This window comes from Phalangium opilio, unplaced genomic scaffold (genome assembly GCF_054372755.1).
Source record: "Phalangium opilio isolate 3A_F unplaced genomic scaffold, DU_Popi_V2 ptg000537l_1, whole genome shotgun sequence".
NCBI classification, from domain to species: Eukaryota; Metazoa; Arthropoda; class Arachnida; order Opiliones; family Phalangiidae; genus Phalangium; species Phalangium opilio.
The window spans coordinates 681,025-699,291 of record NW_028324243.1 but is presented as its reverse complement, the minus strand read 5'-3'; the positions used below and the strand labels follow the sequence as shown (position 1 = coordinate 699,291).

General features: G+C 36.0%; 1 protein-coding gene across 1 annotated transcript; it reads left to right on the top strand.

Annotated features, from left to right (window-relative positions):
* Nucleotides 1-4,220: 4,220 nt before the first annotated feature.
* LOC149588678 (uncharacterized) lies at nucleotides 4,221-7,899 on the top strand. The gene is made up of 9 exons (XM_089862040.1): nucleotides 4,221-4,409; nucleotides 4,523-4,654; nucleotides 4,721-5,495; nucleotides 5,567-5,614; nucleotides 5,910-6,613; nucleotides 6,675-6,899; nucleotides 6,978-7,206; nucleotides 7,352-7,407; nucleotides 7,474-7,899. The coding sequence occupies exons 1-9, from the start codon at nucleotides 4,221-4,223 to the stop codon at nucleotides 7,828-7,830; spliced, it is 2,715 nt and encodes a 904-aa protein (XP_089718166.1). The 3' UTR covers nucleotides 7,831-7,899.
* Nucleotides 7,900-18,267: the final 10,368 nt, after the last annotated feature.

Below are 18,267 nucleotides of genomic sequence, written 5' to 3'. Positions count from 1 at the left end.
AGTTCAATTTAGGCTTAGCAACTTCTCCATCATGAAATGAACCATACGAATATTATTTTTCGCGCCCATTTACCCAGAATTCCGCGTTAAACATCAACGACTGTCACTTTGGATTAACTAACTTCGGAAGTATGGGTTTGTTAGTAACAGACGCTTCATGATTGCGCAGTTGATTTCTAACCCCTAATTACCTTAGGGTTCCGATAATATTGATTTTTATCTTGAAGTAACACATTCCGCGTAACCCTAATCAAATAAACGTAAGCAAAAATCTAAGTATATCAGAGTTTAAACAATAGTATCTTACCAAAATCTGTAGGTTCAATTGATGTAGCATTAACCAGAACTCTATCTAACATATCTTCTACATTATCTTCACCAGGAGAGAACTCCGGTTGGGGAACCATGTCCTCCCGAGTTAATGGTACAAGATGATGACTTCCAGAACCGTACTCTTCAGAGTCACGGTACGAGTGTTGAGATACTTCAGTAAAAATAATACTAAACGTCGAAATTAGTTACCTAATATTTTCACGAATAATTCACTTACCTAGCTTGACGAAGATTTCTTCTATCACGTTTCTGTAATTAAAAAGATCTTAATTCAATAAATAGTTGAACAAAAAAAAACAGTAACCAAACCGAATTTAGAGTAAACCTCAAACTTGAAAAAATTATTTTAGCGTCTGCAACAAAATCACGAAATTCGACCACCGTATCTAAAATAATCACCAAACCAAACAAGGGCGCAAAATTCCGCAAAATCATCTCGAATTTGAAAAGTTTAAAGCAATGGTAAACTTTCTATGAAATGTGCTTTTTGTACTCTCGTAAAATGTTTTGAAGTAGTTTACTTCTGCGAGCACTCCGATGACTAATGGAACCAAATGAAATTAAAAACCCACCCCCTTCAAACAACTGCGGAAGAAAATAAAAGCATTTATAACACCTGGTTTTAAATATTTCGACGTGCTAATTACTCAAAATGTAAAATGAAAATGATTATTTTCAATTGTTCAGTTGTCTCTAACTTCTTTCTTTATTTTTTTTTTCTTGGGCGCGCTTAAAAAAGGATCGGTTTCAATATGGAGAATTATTGAATTCTACAGGGCCGGTAGGCCCTTGTAGATATGACTTGATACCCGTTTGTAATGCTAAACGAAAAAATCACCTTTTTAGGGTTAGCGTCCCATAGAAAAAGCATTACATTTTAGGGATATTGTCATATGCGATACGGAAAAACTACAGCGAAGTTAGTTTTCGGAATACTTTCAAATTAACAAGCATTTACTAAATGAGAAACTTACCAGTTTAGTTTTTAAATAAATGAAGTCTAATTTTTGTAATTTAACTAATCAATTATGCCTTGAATTCCCTATTTCATAGCAGACGACAGTAAGAAAGTTTATTTCATAGCAGACGACAGTAAGAAAGTTTATTTCATAGCAGACGACAGTAAGAAAGTTTATTTCATAGCAGACGACAGTAAGAAAGTTTATTTCATAGCAGACGACAGTAAGAAAGTTTATTTCATAGCAGACGACAGTAAGAAAGTTTATTTCATAGCAGACGACAGTAAGAAAGTTTATTTCATAGCAGACGACAGTAAGAAAGTTTATTTCATAGCAGACGACAGTAAGAAAGTTTATTTCATAGCAGACGACAGTAAGAAAGTTTATTTCATAGCAGACGACAGTAAGAAAGTTTATTTCATAGCAGACGACAGTAAGGTAAGGCGTGATATTTCATTTGAGCTTGAATACCTTTATTTGGATTTTCTAATGAACTATAACGCCCTTAATAATCACGTCCAATTTTCGTCTAAAAAGGTAACTCAGGTAAATAATTACAGTTAATAGAGGTTTTAATATCGTTTGAAGTAATTTTTCGACTTTCATTACGGCCAAGGCTTAAGGTGTATTTCGGATAATTTCGGTAAGTCTGTGTAATATCATGAATCTATATAACTACGAATATACAGCTCTATCATATGCCCCTTCTATCATGTCGATTTGGTTTGGGTGTTACCCTCCTAGCTTTGACGCGTTTTGCGTAGCTCTAATAGCCAATCACGAGACAAGAGGAAGTGACGTTTCGAATTTACACACCCCCGGACTCCGCCTTCCTTCTTCCGCTCTTAACAATAGTATCCCACTCTAATCTTAATAAATAAAAAATTAAACGGTTCGCCGACGTTTTTACAGACCCTTTAAGTCATGAATATTATAACCTCTTGCGTGTCATATACTGAGAGTGCACTAAAGGGAAGGCCTTCACGGTGGTTGCGTCTCGTATAATTTATTACCAGAGTAAGACAGGTTAAGTCTAATGGGATAGATACAATTAAGACATAGAAACTTAATGATAGATTATCAATTTATGTTATAGAAGAAACATAACCACAAACACCAAATACGACACTCGTGTTTGCGGTTCTTTGCTATTCTCGGACATTTCCGGCAAATTGAATCTCTAAACACATTAAGACATAATGCAATTCTTTTATCTTCCCTTGGTAACAATTAATTTTCTATCAAAATTCTTTTTAATTGGGTTATGCCCGAGGGGTCGGACGTTTTTGAAAAAGTGTACGGGATTTCGAAATTCAATTTGATTTCTTTCACAATTAGATAAAATCCAACGGATGTTGGCGGATCTTGCAAATGTCCCCGTGATTTCTTTCGATTTTGGATTTCGTGAATTTTGTAATGGATTTCGCGATTTCTTTACTGATTTTGTGATTTCTTTGTTGATTTTGTGATTTCTTTGTTGATTTTGTGATTTCTTTACCGATTTTATGATTTTTTTTTTGATTTTGTTATTTCGTTACTAATTTCGGATATTTTATGGGATTTCGAAATCAGCATTGATTTCGGATTTCTTAAGTTGGATTTCGCGGGTAGCGTACGGGATTTCATGAATGACCGACCCCACGGTTATGCCTTTGCCATTTATCTGACGATAATAAGCGAGGGGCTAGTCATTCGCCAAAGATTGAACACCTGATTACTGATTTCTGTGGTTACGATTATTTTGGGTGATTTCCATAATCTTTACACTGATTTCCAGTTATTTCCGTAGATTACTTTTGAATCCTGTTTTAATTCCAATGAATTCCGCTGATTTTTTGGTGAATGCCGTGATTACCACTGGATTCTTCGTGAATTACGATAAATGCGGTGAATATTTCTATTTCAAATGACTATATTTTTTATTTTGGATTTTCGAATTCCTCGATAGATTATGCGTGATTATTTCACGAAATGTGTGATTACCGAGGTGATTACAAAAGATTACTGGTAAATCACCTGATTATTTCTGATTTTCTCAAGATTTTACGTGATTGCCAGTGATTATCGGAGATTTCTGATTACCTTTGATTACCCAAAAAAATGGATTTTAATTACTGATGATTTTCAAAGAATTCTAGAAATCAAGTAATCGATTTTGGAGTATTTTTTACTAAACCACAGGTGAGATTATTGCACAATTCAAAGAAATGTTCCTGGAAGATAAGGCACTTAAAGATTAGATTTGTTCAGTCACGTTAAGATCATACAATTAGTTCGGCACAAAGAAATTTTGGTTAAACTGGTTAAAATTAGTTTAATTGGATTAAAAATTGTGTAGTTATAGATCGTTTAGTCGGGACCGTGTAAAGATAGAAACTGTTATTTAGTGCGTTTAATCTTATTTGAGCTCGCGATTTTCAACGTTCTGGAGATATTTCGTGCCAAGGCTTAGGCACATTTTTTTATATCAAAAGTGTTTTTTCCTTAAGATTTTTGTAACATTGTCTATAATTTAATGACGTTCTGGTGATACCGCGATCTTATCCAATAGGAAACCACCCCACTAATGAAGGATGAAGAATTTGGATTGAAAAGTGCCATGTAACGTTAGTAGTTTGAATTCTTTTAAAGTTGATGCATCCATTTTACTTTGAGTTTTGTGTCCAATGAATTTACATAATTTTTGTAGTGTAAAATTATTACCAGAAGGGAATTATTAAGAGAAGGTTGCCACAGTATATACCCGTAATGCATTATGTATGTAACGTCATTCTTACCAGGCTACCCTACCCCGCTCTCCCCATCCCGCATCTGATTGGTTGACTTAGTACTGACGTAAAGCATGACGTAATCTCGAAAAAAAATAGTACAAGATCACGAGGTGTCCGGGGAGGGGGGAAACTTCCTCTGGTTTGTTGCTTACTTAAAATGGAGTCAATGACGATGTTTAAGTTGAAGAGCGACAAAGAAACACAATGTAATTTTTACGCGAAATTGTTAAGTAATAAATCGTGCCAAGTTAAATTTAATGATCGTAAAGCCAGTTGTTCAACAAAAGAAAATAATATTGACGAAAGTGATGAAAGCACTAATAAGAAGAGAAAACTTGATGATTTGGTAAGCCTTGGCTAGCTTCTCAACTCTTAACCTTGTTCGCTTGTGGTTTTTAAAGCCGTGTGCTTATAAGTTGATAATTTGATTGCTTAATATCTCATCTTTAATCTAAATAGGAGACTTCCATACCGATACAACAAGCATCAAAACTGACTAAAGTAATTGACTGGCTAAAAGGTTTGAAAAAGGCTGGAAAAATAAGCCAGTTTGTTACGTACAATGAGATAGTAGCTCTTAATTCTAATGATGTAAGACATAATTAATATCGTATGTAGAGAACTTTACTAAAGATTTAAAATAATATTTCGCTGCAGCATTACTTGGAAATAACAAGGTCGGATATTTTCGTTCTTAACCTTGGTGATAAGCCCATAAAGTTCCTAATTGACGAGAAGGGAGAAGCCTCAATGATTGTAGCCTTTCGAGGTGTATGTTCAAGGGAACGTATCTTTGATGAGGATTTATTTTTGGACGAAAAAGCATTTGCATTTCTTAAGGGAGTTTTTGGTGAAGGTTACGTACTCTGTCCTGGTGTTACGAATGAAGCTCTACAAAAGATATCCGAGATAAAGTTTACTCCAAAACACATTGTGAAATATGATTCTCCCGCACCAAGAATATCGTCACAGCTTTGTTCAGTTTGGTTTAAACCTTCTAAATTTACTCCGGATAAATATAAGGATTCTAAAAATCATTGTAATCCATGTCGAAACCTTTCAAAACACATCAAGACTCTAGGAAATCGTGTTTATGCTTCACCATCATCGAAGTGTCCCTTTAAATTCTTATCTCCGAGGAGTAAAAGCAAGCGTCAATCTCACCTAAGAGTCCGAAGGCACAGGCTTTTTGAATCCAATAAAAAACTGAAAGCTAAATGCAATGAATATGAACTTACTCTATCCTCAAGTCAAAGCAAGGAATTATCAAATGTGACGAACATAATAAACAAAGATTTTTCAAACGAGTTGAATGAACTATTCAATCAAAATCCAGAAAGAAGTGGAACATTAAAAGACATTTGGGAGAAAGATTGTGCTAGACATATAGAGCAAGATAAACAGCAATTTCAAGAAGATCAACTGAGGAATAGTAAGCCATCCTTAATCTTACAGCACTACAAAATTACATTTCTTTAATTGTTTTTTATACTATTTACTAAGGAAAGGGATTAAAAGGAAACAAGTGGAGCACCATAACATACCGCATAGGTAAATAGCCACGTTGACTGTTGTTGGTTATTGAGGCACATTTGACCTGCAGTGGGGCTAGGGCTAGGAAGTTATAAAAATTATTTCGTAATTCACGTCGCGTTGAGGCGAGAAGCCAGTGGGGCGGGGCTCTGCGAGAGACGCACGTGTGGATAGTAGGAAAGTTAAAATTTGAGAAATTTATCTTATGCTCTGAATAATTTTATAACTTCCCGATGGGAGCTTTCACCTAAAGCAATGTTCATGGCAAACAACATGAGTGACACTAGGTAATAATTGCCAAAATATTTTCTAGCCCTTGCCATAGCTTGTAGGAGCCATGCAGCCTACGAGGCTATACAAAGTTTTGGAATTATTCAATTACCTAGTTGGAGAAGCGTGCAAAGAAAAATGTCAAAACATCTGGATGGACCTGGTATCAATTTTGATTACTTGAAAGAGCAGAAAAGTTGTTACGAGGATTTCATCAAAGAAGAAGTGGCTAATGGGAAATTGGAACCCAAACGTGATGGACTACTTATTTTCGACGAAGTCAAAGTTACAGCTAAAGTCATTTGGAACTGCAAAAACCACAAGTTGGTTGGGCTTGCTATGACCCACGAACAACTTTCTAGTTTGGACGATATTTACGATGATCTTAAATCCACCGATTACTTGCCAAAAGCAAACTATATGTTGCAATTCCTTTGGAGAGATTTAACTTCGGATTACGATATTGTTGGGCCTTACTTTGCGTCAGAAAACACCACAGACTCTCATTTCATTGCGGCTTGTCTTTTTGAAGTTTTAAGGGCCTTTCAACTGCATGAATTTAAAGTATCAGCTTTGATGTGTGATGGAGCATCGTCCAATTTGACTCTCATAAAGCTAACGCAGAACTATCAGGGAGCATTCGGTGTCAAAATCTCAAACGGTATCAATGTTGAAATTAAACCCTCCTTCAGAAATCCTTTTGTTCTAAATGAATATATTCATTGGATAATTTGTCCTTCACACCAGGTGAGAAATTTGTAATTACAAAGTCAATTATTTGTATAGGTCATTAATATTATAATTTCAGATGAAAAGTTTGATCAACGCGCTCTTTTCTTCAAAAGAAGGAGGAACCCGTAAATTTACCAATCAAGGTGTAAAATTTGGATGGGACCAAATTATATCTTTGAAAAAACGGGAAGATAAGAGGAGGGAACAAGACATTCCGAGATTAGTGCCAGCTCTTCTTCAAAGTTATATTGATAGAGATGCGTGGACCAAACTAAACGTTAAGCCAGCTCGTATAATGCAGGTACGAAATAGGTTTTCGAAAGTGTAAATAAGAATATGGATATGAGAAGTAAATTTTGTCAATTGAACTCAACTGTAGCAAAATGATGTGTTGGCAGAACTATTTGAATATGCAAATCCTAAGAATGGCAATAAGCCAGTTGATAGCGCAGAAACAATGGCCACATTTAACTATCTCAAGGCTTGCAATTTGCTTTTCGAAAAGGGTTCGCTCGCAAAGGTGAAAATTAGAAGCACAGAAGACTCGCCAATGATAAATATAGAGAACGGTTTTAACTATTTTAAAAATTGGCTAATGAACTTAAAAGGTAAGCTTATGCCATTACCCATTTAGTGTGTCTGCTCTACCACCACTTGGGCACTTTTTTGCTCCTAAAGGTATTATGGGCACACTCTAAGGGAGGGTAAAGAGGTAACAAAGTGATTTTTTTATCATTTCTTCTACTAATCTAGAACGTGATGAGAAATTCAACCTTATGTACCCATCAAAGGAATTTCTTTCGTGGCAGGTAAATAGGAGGTTTTTAAACCAGCACACTTACGAAACTAAAAGGGCATTATCGTTATTGGTTTAGACATGGGATTTGCTTAGGGTGATGGTCTTTGGGATGAAAGGCCTTGTAGCGGACTTTTCCAAAAAGTACCCAAGCTACTATCTTCTCCCACTTCGATTAAACGGGAGTGCGGTTGAAACCCTATTTGCACAATACAAGTTCAACGCCAATGGAAAATTATCTGGAACAAATTTCGCATACGCTAGAAAAAACAGACAAACAAAAACTGAGGTACACGGACACCACCATTCAAGCAAGGGTTATAGAACTGAACGATTATACGTCAGTCAAAACTTCTCAAAATTCAATCAAGGACGAGTGATAAAGAAAAAAGCTATACAATATTGTCTTAAAAAAAATAAGAAGATACAATGTTGATCGAATCTATCTTTATTAATTACAAAGATATTGCAAATTAAAATATCACATTTTATAATCTTGTAGGAACTTTGGCTTTTTTATTGTCCTTCTTGACGACCTTTTGTTATTAGATGATGTGCTGTTGAGATCTTCTTTAGAGGAGGTGGTGTTGAGATCATTAGATGATTGAGGTTTTAATGATGATTCTGTGCTTTTTGGTTTACAATTTTTTCTGAAACTAGCCGGTTCTTTAACTGGCAGAGGCTTTTTGCACGAGAAACTAGATTGACTTTGTTTACAGATTTCACCCTTTGTAAGTTTTAAGTCGGACTTTTTTTCATTAGGTAAGGTGGTGGTGACTTTCTTGGATGCTTGGCACTTTTGGGGAGAGTTGGTGATTTCTTTTAATGACTGGGTTTTTCGGAGAGAACTAGTAGGTGACTGAGCCTCTCTCAAAACGCAAGATGTCTTCGCTGTGGTAGTGATGTGTGATTTAGTTTCAGTTTTTAAAAGTTTCAATTTTCTGCGGTTTGCAGTTGACTTTCTCTTAGGTGTTTCACAATTTCTTGCGTCGTGATTTGGGTTTCCTTTACTTTCTTGACTAGCAGATGGTCTTTTTCGGGTAATATTTTTATCAACTTGTTTACTAGTGACAGGTTGATTAGACATATTAGTAGCAGCACTAAACCCAGTCGATTTTGACATGACGTATAGTTCATCCCTTAGTGATGCGCAACCCTTGGACATTTCCTTTCTGTTTTCACTTATTTTAGCTTCGTTTGCTTCAAGCCAATCATTGAATGTCGCATGCACAATTTTTCTTGTCCATTCCTTGTAAAAGGGTCGCAACACTTTCTCCGGTTTCTCTGTGATGGTTAGGGCAATTTCCATAAATAACAAGAATAAGTTTTCATCTTGAAAAACATCTTCAGTTAGCACCTTTATAATGTTACTCCCGTGTTTACAAATGCCATCGCTATTAAGGTAGGTTCTCACTTTGGTATTTAGTTCTTTTAAAAAGGGTTTTAGTTCTGGTCGAGGAAACTGCATGCCTCCTTCGTCTCTCATTATCATTCCTGAATAGTCTAAATTGGATTTATCTTCCTTATCCATGCTAAAGGCCCAGCTCAGTTCATACATCATTCGAGCTTCATTGATTTGGTCATTTGTTAAGGATTTTGACTTTCCATACATCACTCTGGCTTTGAAAACTCTTCTTATGTCTGATAAGCACCCACCACCGAAAGACACGTAGCTTCTGTCGTATTTGTCTATTAAATCTTCCTTGTTTGTTGTCAATTTTTGGGCTTCAGTAAGTGAAGGATCATCACACTCTCTTTGGCTAGAATACTCAATATTATCACTGGAATCGTTGATCGGAGATTCCAAATTATCACTATTGCTATTATTGCTGCGTAATTCTCTATGAAGGAGTACTGTTTTTGCCACGGTGAACACTTCGTAGCCATAGGCATGAAACAACGCAAGTTTATTGGAGTCTGTACATTCAATATCCGATAATGGATTTAGAAACTTATCTAGCACCCAAAAGTGTTGAGCTATGGTGTCATACCAACTTATAATCATAATTGTTGACTTTTCTGAACTAGTTTTGCTTTTAAACTTTTTTTTTGTTGGGTTCACAGCTGGCATACAAATTTTATCGTAAGTTAAGCGGAAAAGGTCAAGCATATACTTAATTAGTGACTGAAACTTGGTAGTTTCCTGTAATAAAGCTTCGTGGCATATCAAGATATTTGTTCCCTCTACGTTTATTGAGTTAATGAACTTTTCACCTGTACAGTTTTTCAGAATAATTTCGGTGCACTTCTGAACAGTTTCCATTATTAATTCTTCGTTAACCCTAGGTGAGATAATTATTAACACCTTTTAGTAGTGATATTTCTTTTCTAACGAGACTTATAATTTGTAAACCAATATTAAAATTAATCAAAAATGTCTTGATTAGAATCAAGACCTAAAAAGTATCGATAAGACTGAGGTTATCACTTGTCTGAAGGATCAGATATTAATTTTTCTTTTTAATTGAAACTTAAATGCATGCTTAAGAAAAAACAACGTTCCATTACCGTTTTCCGTTGAAATAAATTATTTTACTGGTAATCAATTTCAAAAATTTACTTATCTCGGCTTTTCGACCACAATTCCATTCCCCGAAAACATTTTATCATTACATTAATTACTTTTGGGAGATAACGTGTCAAAATAAACTATAAAACAATAAAAAACTGTAATAGCGGTCTGTTAAGCCATGACAACAACCTTTTAAAAGTTACAAGCAGTAGCGTCGTTAGGGTTTGAAATTTGGGGGGGGCTAAATCTGGGCAAACTATTTTAAAGTTATTATAAGAACTTAATATAAACAAGATGGCCCAAGGGCTGGGACTTAATAGTAGCCACATCGTTATCTATTTAATTAGCACATGAATAAAAAGAAAAAAATTCAAAGACCCTAAACAAAAAATCAGAAATGTCCGACCCCACAGTGGTAGCGTGTCTTACTGCTGCGCCAGCCAGCCGGGTTCAATTCCCGGGTGCGGTGTCAAAAATTATTAATTAAAATAAAATCTCGAACTGAGCTCAGCTACCACTATTGGTTCCATTTAAGCTAAAATCTGACGATAACGAAAGCGAAAACCCCGGCCAGTACTACTACGGCTCGGGTCAAACTAAGAGCCTATGGTATACTACGATGTGGCTAAATTGCATAATGGGTTCTTTGGAAAATGTGTAGACCTTTAAAACTATCCGTAAATTTGTGTCAACGTGAAATTATTCGTATTTTGAAGATATACAACCTTTTATTGATAAAGACTACGGAACCGATTATGAAGGATTTTCACTCGTCTTAGGTTTATTTTTAGTTTTGGTTAGCTTTTAGTCCACACTATTGGGACTCCCTTCGAAAGAACATGAAACATTTTACTTGTTTCCATCTGTTTTTTTCTTCAAAATTTTACTGTTTGATATTGAAAATTTTTTATATATTGCTACAGAATTTTAGGTTGCTAACAGCAATTTTTTGGTAGGGTTTACTGATTATTTTTGGGGGGGGGCTAAGTTTGGAATTTGGGGGGCTATAGTCCCCCCCAAAAAGGCCTAGCGACGCCACTGGTTACGAGGACTATATAACCCTTTCGAGACTAACAGGACCTGAGCAAACTATAGCTACTAGTACGAACAGATGTAAACTGGAGTTGAAATTTCATCATGTGCGACCTGTGGCCCAGAAACTCTCCCATAGTTCCAGTGTGTGTAGAACATAATTTTTTTCGCTGTTATCTGCCAAAATCAATCTTTCTAGGTAGTGCCGCCTCCTCACTTGAATATTTCATGATATATTAAGGTTTGAACGAACAAAATTCTAGATTACTATTTTCACTACCATGTCCCTCTGCTACCTTGAAGCAAAATTTCCTCTCTTTTTGCTGCTCATTACCGGTGCCATTCCCTTGACTTTCTGTTCGTTATAACTACTATCATGAGTTTATTAATTTCAAACCAAAATATAAAAAAATGGATTCATTTTCCTTTTGTGCTACTTAGAATATAACGTTGTGCCGCGCCTTATCAAATAGTCTCTAACCATTGTTAGAAACTAGAGAGAGAAATTGGGCAGTAACACTGATCATGCCCTGAACTATGAGAAAGAACAATACGACGGTTGACTATAGTACACTTGATATTACATCATTTTGCAAAACCGCGAGTAAAAATGTTACTGTCCCTATTGAATTTGGCGCCATTGGTTTAGAATAATTAAAATGTTCCACTGCGAAGCGTGCTGGTCACGAATGGAGATGTAACGTCTTTAGGAACCTTTTAAAACGCAAAAACCATACACGTACTCTCCCAAAAGTAATTAATGTAATGATAAAATGTTTTCGGGGAATGGAATTGTGGTCGAAAAGCCGAGATAAGTAAATTTTTGAAATTGATTACCAGTAAAATAATTTATTTCAACGGAAAACGGTAATGGAACGTTGTTTTTTCTTAAGCATGCATTTAAGTTTCAATTAAAAAGAAAAATTAATATCTGATCCTTCAGACAAGTGATAACCTCAGTCTTATCGATACTTTTTAGGTCTTGATTCTAATCAAGACATTTTTGATTAATATAAAAAAGACTTGGTTTGCCCAAGCCTTAAAAACAAAACGATAAGAGTTTTTCCAGTTGACTGAAGCGTGGATATTATTTTTTTCTATTGAATTTTAAAGACAATCCGTATTTTACTTCTCTTTAGAATTTAATTCAATCACCTGATTTTACTGCTAATGGATTAGTTTCCTATAAATTAATTGAAATAAAAAATTACTTATCTCAGATTTTTCAACCACAATTCCATTTTCCTGAAATGTTCTCTTTTCAAGGGAGAAAGTGGAACGTTTCAAGAGTGGCAATCGTAATTTGCTCCAATCTAAGACTGGACATTCCTTAATCCCCGTACTTTAGTTTTCAAATAATACTCTCATTAATAATGTATTATATGCGGTCTTTTCGAATACAAAAGGGGGCTGTTATCACCTTTCTTATATTTAATAAAGGGGTCCGTTTCTTTAAGCACAGTGACAATTATTGAACTGTGTATATCAGTACTTGTGGGGAAGATTTTAGAAGTGTTGGTTGAGTTGCTGTTTAGTTGACAACATTATGAAAACTTCTTGTGTTTAAAACCTTTTGAAAGGAAAATTCCCGGTAATTAAAAAAGAAAGAGTCAATTTGATATCCCTCAAAATAATAGCTGCATGATAAAATGTTTCAGGAAAATGGAATTGTTGTTGAAAAATCTGAGATAAGTAATTTTTTATTTCAATTAATTTATAGGAAACTAATCCATTAGCAGTAAAATCAGGTGATTGAATTAAATTCTAAAGAGAAGTAAAATACGGATTGTCTTTAAAATTCAATAGAAAAAAATAATATCCACGCTTCAGTCAACTGGAAAAACTCTTATCGTTTTGTTTTTAAGGCTTGGGCAAACCAAGTCTTTTTTATATAATATCTGTTCCTTCAGCCTTAATTTGTATTAATTACATTTTATTTTTCACGCGATGCTTTCCAGCACTGGTAGCCAGGTGGCGCTAGTATCTACTTGTCTACTTTTTAATATAGGGAGTTGCACATCCTATAGAGCGACAAATGTTTTTCACGCGCATCCTTTATCAATGTTCAAGCCATCAAAACTTCGGAAACGTTTACTGGTCAACCGTCCGGTGACCCCTTTAGTTTTAAATAAAAATAATGGAACATTTTAAATATTTATTGGACAATGTCCAGTGTCCTGTGCTTATTTACGGCCCTGAGATAGTTTCACCTATCCTGACCTGGGCCGGAAATAAAAACAGCACACTGAACTTTGTCCAATGAAATTTTTAAATGACCCATAATTTAGAAAATCGCGTCTGGGATTTTCTATATATACTCAATCCTAACTCTTATTGTTAATCTCTACGGAGCTTAACATTACGACGTGAAAAGAATTTTCAGAGTTAGACCCAAGGTTTCGCAACCAAGGGGGTGTACTTTTTCCACAACCAAACTTTACAGCAATATAGCAAAGGCACATCTCTCAATGTAAAGTTTAGTTAACCATTTTGTATAGGTTTTAAAAAAAGTTATTTCTATACCATGCGCCAGCACGCGCACATTTCATTGAAAATTTGTTATTTAAGAATTTCTCCTTCTATATACTAAGAATCTTCATCAAACATTGACAACGAGCGTTCCAAGACTCGAACCTGCAATGTTTTGCCTCGAATGCAAATGCGTTATCCATTACGCCACATGCTCGTATTCGTAACAACAAAAAAAAGTTATCCAAACATTGTATTTATAGGATATTTCTTTTATGATGTATAAAAGATCTGTAAAAATAAACACCGAGCTTGCCAGGATTCGAACCTGCAGTCTTCTGCTCCGTAGGCAGAAGCGTTATCCTATTCGCCACAAACCCGTTGGAGGCAAAACAAATGCTATGCAAACAGTGTAATATATGTAACGGTTTTTTCCATGATTTATAAATTAATTAAAATAAAATACTTAGACTTAATTGTTCTTAATCAAACTTCAGAAGTTCAACATTCCATAGTTGCTTGATAATTCAAAAGTGTTCCGAACCTTAACTTTGCATTAGTTTCTGAGTTATTCGATGGAGTGGAACACCAAAAATCCCATGCTTTTTCTATGGGACGCTAAGCCTAAAATCTGTGAATTATTTCTTTAACATTACGGGAGGGTGTGGGTTCTTATCTAGAAGGGCCTACCGGCCCTCTAGAATGAATCAGAAAGATTAATACGTACCTTAAAGGCAGGTATAACTAAAATCTTCACTGCCAGTCTGCCCTCCGCGTAAGCCTCGGTTCAGTAAGCAGACAGCTTTCCCTTGAAAAATGCCCGGGGATTGCGGAGCGATATCAAGGGGTCTATTTTACAAGCGTGAATAGGTTTTGTAACCCTGCTCTAATTTTCCCGCGTTTTCTGATGTTGGGAAGAATGACGTTACAATAATCTCAACTAGTGGCAACCTTCTCTTAATAATTCCCTTCTGTTATTACTTATGCTCGTTCTACTAAGTATTCGAGTTTTTGGTAAAAACTAAATATCTCCGATGGCAGGTAGGATATTTTTTACTATGATCAGATAGTATTACCGTGGTCCTTCAACCTTGATGGTCGTATTGCAAAGAGTGTTAGACACAATGGCAGGAGTTGAAAGTTTTCTTCACTAATAATTTAATTTTACATCTAACCTAGAATTGGTTAATTATTATTGTATAATGAATTTTACTTTTTGCGTTTACTTTATAAACATTTATTTAAACATTTTCAAATTTGAAATCTTTGGAAACCTTATTCTTGCTAGAGGGTTCTCCTGGTACAGAAAATTACTCGTGAACAAATAACAATAGAGAAGCGAGTCGTCTAAAAAATACGGTTCTCTTGCATGGTACACAAGATCGACTGTTAGGGGGTTCTCTCGGTACAGAAAATAGAGATAAAATGTTTACCCTCATTTTTACCCTTATCTTCGGCGCCCAATATTTCCGAAAGTAAGGTTCTCGTGGTACAGAAGCCCGAGCCATAAACATACAGCAAAAGTAAACTATAGCGTTGAAGCTCGAGCAATAGGTAATTTAACAATCTTCTGAACCACAAAGCGGTTTTGTTGACCACTATGCTGGCTAGTCTCGCCAACAGTTAGCCAACGCGTTACAAAACTTTAATAATTTTCATAGTGCACTAATGAGGTAGAGAATCTGTATTCAATATAATAAACTAGTCTTTGAAAATCTGAAAACCAACGAGTAAGGGCTAGGGCTAATTTACTATGTTGTGAAAAATTTTAAAAGAATTGTAGGAACATGCAGCCCATGTGTTAAATTTAAGAATTTTTGCTTACACGAGTGAAAAGAAATTTATTCTACAAATTATATTTTAATAAAAAAAAGAATAATAATATAATTAATCAGCGGAGTATTTTCTTTCAAAATCATCTTTTTCCATCTCAGTTTTAAAATAAAGTGTTTTAGTAACATCCGAACTTGCACATTCGTACACGAAGTTCTTTTGCGAACTATCCGATAAATCATGTTTCCCTTGCTTTTTCTTAGCAACTTTCAATTCGTTATTTCCAGAAACACATTCTTATACAAAACAGTTACTAATGAAACTATGGAGCACTACGGAAATATTTTGAACTCCTATCGTTAAAAAGCCGTGACAAAATTTGGGTAAAACATCGCGCTTTACTGTTAAAAATCTCCTTCAGGCTCCAGAGAGCTCTATAGTTCCTAAGAACTTTGGGGCATTACAAAGAAAAACTCCATTATGTGACTGTTTAGGGGTGAACACATTTTCTGGTGTCTGTATAAACTCTCCAACCCGTGGGGAGAGAGGAGGGGTTGTATTAGTAAAATTGAAATTCACCTCTTTAGTCCCAAGCATAGAAAAACAATAAAACTTCTTCACGTCACGCGGTTTCATTTCTGTTAAAATCTACAGTCCAAAAATGTCCAGTTCAAAGAAGCAGTGAAACCAATGTTGTAAATTTTAAGAATATATCTATGGAGAGCTTTCGTTTGATGAAGGAGCTGAGATTTTCTGAAATAATTTACATCAATATGGTTGCCAAAACCGTGTTAAAACAATCTAGGGTCCCCGCTCCCTCAGAGCACCTAACCCATGGACAGGCAAGCCATGTTAAACCCGCGTTAACAAATAGCAATGCGTAGCACGCGCCCTCACGCGTCTACCGACCACAATTTATCGCCAAATGCCCCGTAATCCGTAAAGAAAAATTCCTCTTTTAGCCTAGGCTTTATAAACAATACCAGAGTGATATTTACGAAAACTAACTTGATAGATCATTTATGAACCTTTATTGAGAGAGAGAGGGTAAAATAAATAAATAGGGGAAGTAAATAAAAGCTTCCAAAGTTCCAACATCCGCCGCCACAGCACTAGTGTCAGGCGTTGTTCCCTATTCAATTGCCTGTCCATGGGTTAGGTGGTCTGAGTAGCTACGAACAATTGTAGAAACCCATTAGCGACCTTGCCTTATAGCTTTCATCCGCCGCTGGCGGTACGGGTACTGTTTCAGTCCATTACTAGCACCCTCCATTTTTACCTCGACAACATTTCACCGTAAGAAGAGCCTCTTTTGTAATGAACGGAGATAATAGTGAGCTACTGCTCGACAGAAAAACCATGTGACGTGACGTCATTATTTCGGGTTTTTAATTGCATTGCCAATATGGTTGCCAGAACCAAGGTGAGAGATAAGAGGGTGTGACAATATTCCTAGTACCACCCTACTGGTTTTCCGTACTTTGACCTTCGACACGGGTAAATTTTCCACGTAATTTTGTTGTTCTACGCGAAGTGGTCTCGCAAAATGTAAAGTGTAAGTATGTTTATCGCTTGGGCTTCATTAACCAGAGAACCGCACACTCGGAAATATTGAGTGCCAGAGTTTAGGGCAAAAATGGGGGTAAAATGTTTATCTCTATTTTCTGTACCATGCAGGAGCACCGTTTTTTTTAGATGACTCGCTTCTCTGTTGTTACTTGTTCACGAGTCATTTTTTGTACAAGGAGAACCCTCTGGCAGAAAATCCGGCCTAGTTTAACTAGAAATTGACTTTAGTGACAGCAATGAAATTGTATAAGAGGGGAGGCTCGGAGTAAGACAAAATGCGCAAAGTAGTCCTCCGTTCCTAAAACGGTACTGTGCCGTTCCCCGGTTAACATGTTTACCGCTACACCTTCACGTCAAGAGAGCGTACATTCTCGTGCATGCGTTCAAGCTTCCTTGCTGTAGCCTCTCAAGGTTCTTTATAATTTCGAATCATGAACGCTGGATTTCAGCAACGATCACGTGACGTGCGCCTTTACCAACGGCTCGCCAGAACAAGTATCCCATCTTATATACCCTCCTTGGTGACTCTACCCTGGTAATCGTAAAGGGACATACCAAAGAGGAGGGAAATAGGGAGAGATAATCGCATAGGCAGCCGTGATCCATCTAGAGGGGAAAATTTGTGATACGCGGCGGCTCTTAACGCGCACCTTATTCGCGCACAGTTGACGTTATTGGTTCTCCTCTGTCTGGCTACTACGTCACCAAAATTGCTCGGAAAGGTTTAAACGTTAAAACGTACGCTTTAAAAATAAAAAGCCGAGGCTTAAGTGAAATGATCAGCCAAGTGGGCTTTTTTAAGCAAAGAGTTATTTATTTATCAGAGGTAATTTAAAATGGTTTACCACAAAAAATGCTGCTACTTGAATTGTAGTAGCAATACGCGGTATTCAAGTAATCCAAAAATGAACGGTATAACTTTTAAACCATTTCGAAAACCTATAACCAAACATCAACAATGTGTAATTAAAAAACATCATTTCGTGGGTTCGTGTGCTCAAGCCATTTTTCTAATGGTGATAGTGATCCATTAGCAGGATTTGGTGTTATATGTTTACAAGTAAGATATTTTGAATATTTTCCTGAAACATTACACGGCTCTAATCTTATACTATCTATCTAAATTACCTCTGATAAATTAATAACTCTTTGCTTAAAAAAGCCCACTTGGCTGAACATTTCACTTAAGCCTCGGCTTTTTATTTTTAAAGCGTACGTTTTAACAACGTTTAAACCTTTCCGAGCAATTTTGATGACGTAGTATTCCGAAAGAGGAGAACCAATAACGTCAACTGTGCGCGAATAAGTGGCGCGTTAAGAGCCGCCGCGTCTCACACATTTTCCTCTCTTCTCAATACGGATGGATCACGGCTGCCTATGCGATTATCTCTCCCTATTTCCCTCCTCTTTGGACATACTTCGCTTTACATGTTTATAAAGGAGGTGTTTACTTCACTTTAGGCATGATTAATTACCCATTAAAGGGAGGGTGAAGTGGATAATCAAGTGTTTTTTATG